This window comes from Lethenteron reissneri, chromosome 67 (genome assembly GCF_015708825.2).
Source record: "Lethenteron reissneri isolate LAM-NWPU_2019-01 chromosome 67, ASM1570882v1, whole genome shotgun sequence".
Classification (NCBI taxonomy): Eukaryota; Metazoa; Chordata; class Hyperoartia; order Petromyzontiformes; family Petromyzontidae; genus Lethenteron; species Lethenteron reissneri.
In genome coordinates, this window is record NC_083845.1 from 7355257 (window position 1) to 7362571 (window position 7315).

A 7315-nucleotide genomic window follows, 5' to 3' on the forward strand; every position below is an offset into this window, starting at 1 on the left:
TAGTAGTGTATATTGTAGTGTATAGTGTAGTGTATATTGTAGTGTATAGTAGTGTATATTGTAGTGTATAGTGTAGTGTATATTGTAGTGTATATTGTAGTGTATAGTGTAATGTATAGTGTAGTGTATAGTAGTGTATATTGTAGTGTATATTGTAGTGTATAGTGTAGTGTATAGTGTAGTGTATACTAGTGTATATTGTAGTGTATAGTGTAGTGTATAGTGTAGTGTATAGTGTAGTGTATAGTAGTGTATAGTGTAGTGTATAGTGTAGTGTATAGTAGTGTATATTGTAGTGTATAGTGTAGTGTATAGTAGTGTATATTGTAGTGTATAGTGTAGTGTATATTGTAGTGTATATTGTAGTGTATAGTGTAGTGTATAGTGTAGTGTATAGTAGTGTATATTGTAGTGTATAGTGTAGTGTATATTGTAGTGTATAGTAGTGTATATTGTAGTGTATAGTGTAGTGTATAGTAGTGTATAGTGTAGTGTATAGTGTAGTGTATAGTAGTGTATATTGTAGTGTATAGTGTAGTGTATAGTAGTGTATATTGTAGTGTATAGTGTAGTGTATATTGTAGTGTGTAGTGTAGTGTATAGTAGTGTATAGTGTAGTGTATATTGTCGTGTATAGTGTAGTGTATAGTAGTGTATAGTGTAGTGTATAGTGTAGTGTATAGTGTAGTGTATAGTAGTGTATAGTGTAATGCATACCTGTCAACCCACACGGTTTACCCCGTATTCTAGCATGGGGAAATTGAGTTTTTCAGGTCCATGCGGGCGTACGGCCGTTTCAGTATGGCCAAAACCCCCCCCGTAATTTTGGTCTCTTTGCATTTCTCCCTTGCGATGGGACTTTGTGGGGTGAACGTTGAGATTCACGATGGGCTATGGGGTGATCAACAAGCTCTGAATTGGTCTGTGATAATGCGGGCACCGATAATGGGTTGACAGGTATGGCCGCACCTAATGACGACAGTCCCCTATTGCAAGCCCGGACCGCTTGCATTGAGCGATCCGGAGAATATGGAGCGAGCGATCGACCTTTGGCCGCGCCTGGTGCATGGACCCAGCGCCAATGGGGGGGGGGGGGAGGGGTGAAAGAGGTGTGGCTATCGTCGTCATCATCGTCGTCATCATCTTCATTGTCGTCATCATCGTCATCATCATCGTCATCATCATCATCATCGTCATCATCATCATCCATCATCATCACCATCGCCGCCGCAGCCGCCATCACTTGAGATCGACGTCGTCTCCCTCGTCGAGCGACGCCGACAGGCGGAAGGGGCTCGACGGCTCGGCTCCCCCGGGGGTCCGCGGCCTCCTTCTGCCGCGCGCCGCGGCCACGCACGCCGTGGCCAGGCCGGCGACCGCCGCCGCGTCCGACGCGACCGACACGCACGCCGCCATCACGCCGACGACGTCGCCGCCATCGCCGCCGCCGGTGCCGTCCGCCTCCTGCGACGCGCCGGCCGAGGGGGGTGGCTCGGAGCCCCCCGACGAAGAGGACGACTCGAAGCTGCGAGATGTGAACCTGGGGGTGGAGTGAGGTGGGGGGCAGGTGGATATGGGTGAAAAAGAGCTTCCTAGCTCATCGGATTCTTCGGGTGTAAGTAACAGATTCTGATGGCTCTGGTGGTGGTGGAGGCGACGGTGGTGGCGGTGGCGTTGTGGGGTTTTAATGTTCTGGGAGCGGAAGCTATGGGTAGTGTTGAGTCTGTGGGTAGTGTTGAGTCTGTGGGTAGTGTTGAGTCTATGGGTAGTGTTGAGTCTATGGGCAGTGTTGAGTCTATGGGTAGTGTTGAGTCTATGGGCAGTGTTGCATCTATGGGTAGTGTTGAGTCTATGGGTAGTGTTGAGTATATGGGTAGTGTTGAGTCTATGGGTAGTGTTGAGTCTATGGGTAGAGTTGAGTCTATGGGTAGTGTTGAGTCTATGGGCAGTGTTGCGTCTATGGGTAGTGTTGAGTATATGGGTAGTGTTGAGTCTATGGGTAGTGTTGAGTCTGTGGGTAGTGTTGAGTCTATGGGCAGTGTTGAGTCTATGGGCAGTGTTGAGTCTATGGGCAGTGTTGAGTCTATGGGCAGTGTGTGTGTATGTGTGTAATAGTGTGGTGGTTAGCGCTATGCTGCGCTACAAACCCGGCGACCCGAGTTCGACTCCCGCTCACTCAGCCTCAAATGAGTACCTGGTGCTGTGTGTAAAACTCCCCACTGAGGAGACAAAGGCGGCCGGGCGTGGTTGCTGGCCACCCACCCCCTCGTGCGCCGTGCCGGCCTTCATAGGTGTTCGCTAACAGCACTTGCCCCTACAGTCTATTTAGTCTATACGGGGGATCTTTGTCTTTGTGTGTAATAGGTCTTTGCGTCTTTGTGCGTCACCTGTCGCTGCTTGTGGATCGTGGGGGGCACGCTCTCTCCCCGGAGGGCCCCCCCCCCCGTGGCCACCTTTGCTTCCCGCTTGCAGCTTCGCCTCGTGCCTGCGGGAGATCTTCAGAGAGGCCTGCACACCGCGTTGGTGACCGTTCATCAGAGGTCGCAACCGGGTACCCGATACCCGTACCCTACCCGATACCCGGCCGGGTACGGGTACGGGTATCCGTTTGCGACCCTGGTGCGGCCGGGTACGGGTACGGGTAGGCCGTGAGTCACTGGTGAGTAACTGTTTGTCACTCATTTCGGGTAGGGTACGGGTACGGGTAGGGAATGGGTACCCGTACCCGGCCGGGTACGGGTACCCATTTGCAACCCTGGTGCTGCCGGGTACGGGTAAGGAATCAAAACCCGTTTGCGACCTCTGCCAGTCATTACCATTGCCGCTGCTGTTGTTGTTGTCGTTGTTGTTGTTATCGTTGCGCTTGTTGACCCGGGAAATGCCTCGCTTTTTTGGGTTCCTGCCTGACTTTGGGGCACGCTGCTGAATCGTGGGCACCGCGGTGGCTAGATGTTAACTACCTCGCCTGGTGTACAGGAGGTCGTGGGTTCGATCCCGACTCTGACGACTGCTGCTGTATATGTGGAGTTTGCGTGTCTCTCTCTCATCATCATCACGGTGGCTAGGAGATGTTAACTACCTCGCCTGGTGTACAGGAGGTCGTGGGTTCGATCCCGACCCTGATTCCAGCTGTGTATTTGGAGTTTGCGTGTCTCTCTCTCTCCCTGTGGTCGTGTGGATTTTTCTCCGGTTCCTCCGGTTTTCCCCTCTCCATATAAAAAATCAACGTGACGTCCATTCTCCCACCCAGTCGTCCATTCACCCATCCGGTCCTCCATCCGTCTAGTCGTCCAATCATCCATCCGGTTGTCCATTCACCCACCCAGTCGTCCATTCACCCATCCAGTCGTCCATTAATCCGTCTTCTCCTCCATTCACCTCTCCACTCGCCTCACCCCTCCGTCTAGTCATCCACTTGTCCACTCCCCCGTCCTCTCGTCTACCGCCCGCCCACCCGTCCACCCGTCCACTCCTCCACCCGCCCCGAGCTCACCCAGCAGCTCCCTGCGAGTGCGCGTCGCGATCTCCTTGATCTCCATTCGCGTCGACGGCAGGGAGTGCGACGCTGGGATGGGTGGCGGCTGGGCGCCCCCCCCGCCCCCTCCACCCCCACCGGGGGCCGCCTGTGGGCTAGTGGCCACGGCCACAAGGGGGGACTTGAGCGGCCTTTCGATGCTCCTCCCCACCAGGTTGCTGAGAGGGATCTTGTAGATGTGACGCGGCTGATGCTCCCCTGTGGCGGGCGGAGGGTGGAGGGACATCATCGTCATCGTCAGCAGTGCGAGCGGCAGCGTGGCGCGTGGTCACGTGACCGCTGACCCGAGGGCGGTCCTCACCGTCCTGCGACAGGGCGGGCGGCAGCGCCGGCTCCTCGTCGCCGGGCGGCGTCTGCGGCGTGGTGACGGCGCTGTGCTCCGTGGAGCAGCGCCGCGACGTCACCAGGCCCGACGCCATGAAGAAGATGTCCGACTGGCGTCACGCGCAGCGTCACACACACAGCATCATACATAGCGTCATACATAGCGTCACACATAGCGTCATACAGCATCATACATCAACACACAGTGTCACACACGGCGTCACAGAGCGTCACACACACAGCGTCACACACACAGCGTCACACATAGCGTCACACATAGCTTCATACATCAACACTCAGCGTCATCACACAGCATCACACACACAGCGTCACACACAGTCACACACAGCGTCACACACACAGCGTCACACACACAGCATCACACACACAGCGTCACACACCAGCCTCACACACACAGCATCACACGCATAGCGTCACACACGCAGCGTCACACACACAGCGTCACACACGCAGCGTCACACACACAGCGTCACACACACAGTGTCACACACACAGCGTCACACGCATAGCGTCACACACGCAGCGTCACACACACAGCGTCACACACACAGTGTCACACACACAGCGTCACACGCATAGCGTCACACACGCAGCGTCACACACACAGCGTCACACACACAGTGTCACACACACAGCGTCACACGCATAGCGTCACACACGCAGCGTCACACACACAGCGTCACACACACAGCGTCACACACACAGCGTCACACACACAGCGTCACACACACAGCGTCACACACACAGCGTCACACACACAGCGTCACACACAGTCACACACAGCGTCACACACACAGCGTCACACACACAGCGTCACACACACACACAGCGTCACACACACAGCGTCCACACACAGCGTCACACACACAGCGTCACACACACAGCGTCACACACACAGCGTCACACACACAGCGTCACACACACAGCGTCACACACACACAGCGTCACACACACAGCGTCACACACACAGCGTCACACACACAGCGTCACAACACAGCGTCACACACACAGCGTCACACACAGTCACACACAGCGTCACACACACAGCGTCACACACACAGCGTCACACACACACACAGCGTCACACACACAGCGTCACACACACAGCGTCACACACACAGCGTCACACACACAGCGTCACACACACACAGCGTCACACACACAGCGTCACACACACAGCGTCACACACACAGCGTCACACACACAGCGTCACACACACAGCGTCACACACACAGCATCACACACACAGCGTCACACACAGTCACACACAGCGTCACACACACAGCGTCACACACACAGCGTCACACACACAGCGTCACACACAGTCACACACAGCGTCACACACACAGCGTCACACACAGCGTCACACACACACACAGCGTCACACACACAGCGTCACACACACAGCGTCACACACACAGCGTCACACACACAGCGTCACACACACAGCGTCACCACCAGTCACACACAGCGTCACACACACAGCGTCACACGCATAGCGTCACACACGCAGCGTCACACACACAGCGTCACACACAAAGTGTCACACACACAGCGTCACACGCATAGCGTCACACACGCAGCGTCACACACACAGCGTCACACACACAGCGTCACACACACAGCGTCACACACACAGCGTCACACACACAGCGTCACACACAGTCACACACAGCGTCACAACACACAGCGTCACACACACAGCGTCACACACACACACAGCGTCACACACACAGCATCACACACACAGCGTCACACACACAGCGTCACACACAGTCACACACAGCGTCACCACACACAGCGTCACCACACAAGCGTCACACACACAGCGTCACACAGCACACACAGCGTCACACACACGTCACACACAGCGTCACACACAGCGCACACACACAGCGTCACACACACACACAGCGTCACACACACAGCGTCACACACACAGCGTCACACACACAGCGTCACACACACACAGCGTCACACACACAGCGTCACACACACAGCGTCACACACACAGCGTCACACACAGCGTCACACACACACAGCGTCACACACACAGCGTCACACACACAGCGTCACACACACAGCGTCACACACAGTCACACACAGCGTCACACACACAGCGTCACACACACAGCATCACACACACACAACATAACACACACACAGCGTCACACACACAGCATCACACACACAGCGTCACACACACAGCGTCACACACACAGCGTCACACACACACACAGCGTCACACACACAGCGTCACACACACAGCGTCACACACACACAACATAACACACACAGCGTCACACACACAGCGTCACACACACAGCGTCACACACACAGCATCACACACACAGCATCACACACACAGCGTCACACACACAGCGTCACACACACACACAGCGTCACACACACAGCGACACACACAGCGTCACACACAGCATCACACACACACAGCGTCACACACACAGCGTCACACACACAGCATCACACACACACAGCGTCACACACACAGCGTCACACACACAGCATAACACACACAGCGTCACACACACAGCGTCACACACACAGCGTCACACACACAGCGTCACACACACAGCGTCACACACACAGCGTCACACACACAGCGTCACACACACAGCGTCACACACACAGTCACAACACAGCGTCACACACAGCGTCACACACACAGCGTCACACACACAGCGTCACACACACAGCGTCACACACACACCGTCACACACAGTCACACACAGCGTCACACACACACAGCGTCACACACACAGCGTCACACACACAGCGTCACACACAGCGTCACACACACAGCGTCACACACACTACAACACACAGCGTCACACACACAGCGTCACACACACAGCGTCACACACAGCGTCACACACACAGCGTCACACACACACACCACAGCAGTCACCACACACAGCGTCACACACACAGCGTCACACACACAAGCGTCACACACACTGGCGTACACACACAGCGTCACAACACAGTCACACACAGCAGTCACCACACACAGCGTCACACACACAGCGTCACACACACAGCGTCACACACACACAGCTTCAACCACCCACACAGCGTCACACACACAGCGTCACACACACATCGTCACACACACAGCGTCACACACACACAGCAGTCAGTCACACACACACAGCATCACACACACAGCGTCACACACAGCAGCAGCGTCACACACACAGCAGCAGCGTCACACACACAGCGTCACACACACAGCGTCACACACACCAGCATTCACACACACACAGCGTCACACACCAGCGATCACACACACAGCGTCACACACACAGCGTCACACAACACAGCGTCACACCACAGCGTCACCACACAGCGTCACACACACAGCGTCACACCACACAGCGTCACACACACAGCGTCCACACACACACGCGTGCA

General features: G+C 55.0%; 1 protein-coding gene across 1 annotated transcript in view; it reads right to left on the reverse strand.

The window, feature by feature from the left end:
* Positions 1-704: 704 nt before the first annotated feature.
* The window catches only part of LOC133360127 (GTPase-activating Rap/Ran-GAP domain-like protein 3), a 59288-nt gene continuing 52677 nt past the window's right edge, over positions 705-7315 (reverse strand). The window contains 4 exon segments of the mRNA XM_061578712.1: positions 705-1540; positions 2388-2508; positions 3494-3733; positions 3837-3969. Of these exon segments, the coding sequence (XP_061434696.1) occupies positions 1240-1540; positions 2388-2508; positions 3494-3733; positions 3837-3969 (795 nt within the window). The 3' untranslated portion in view covers positions 705-1239.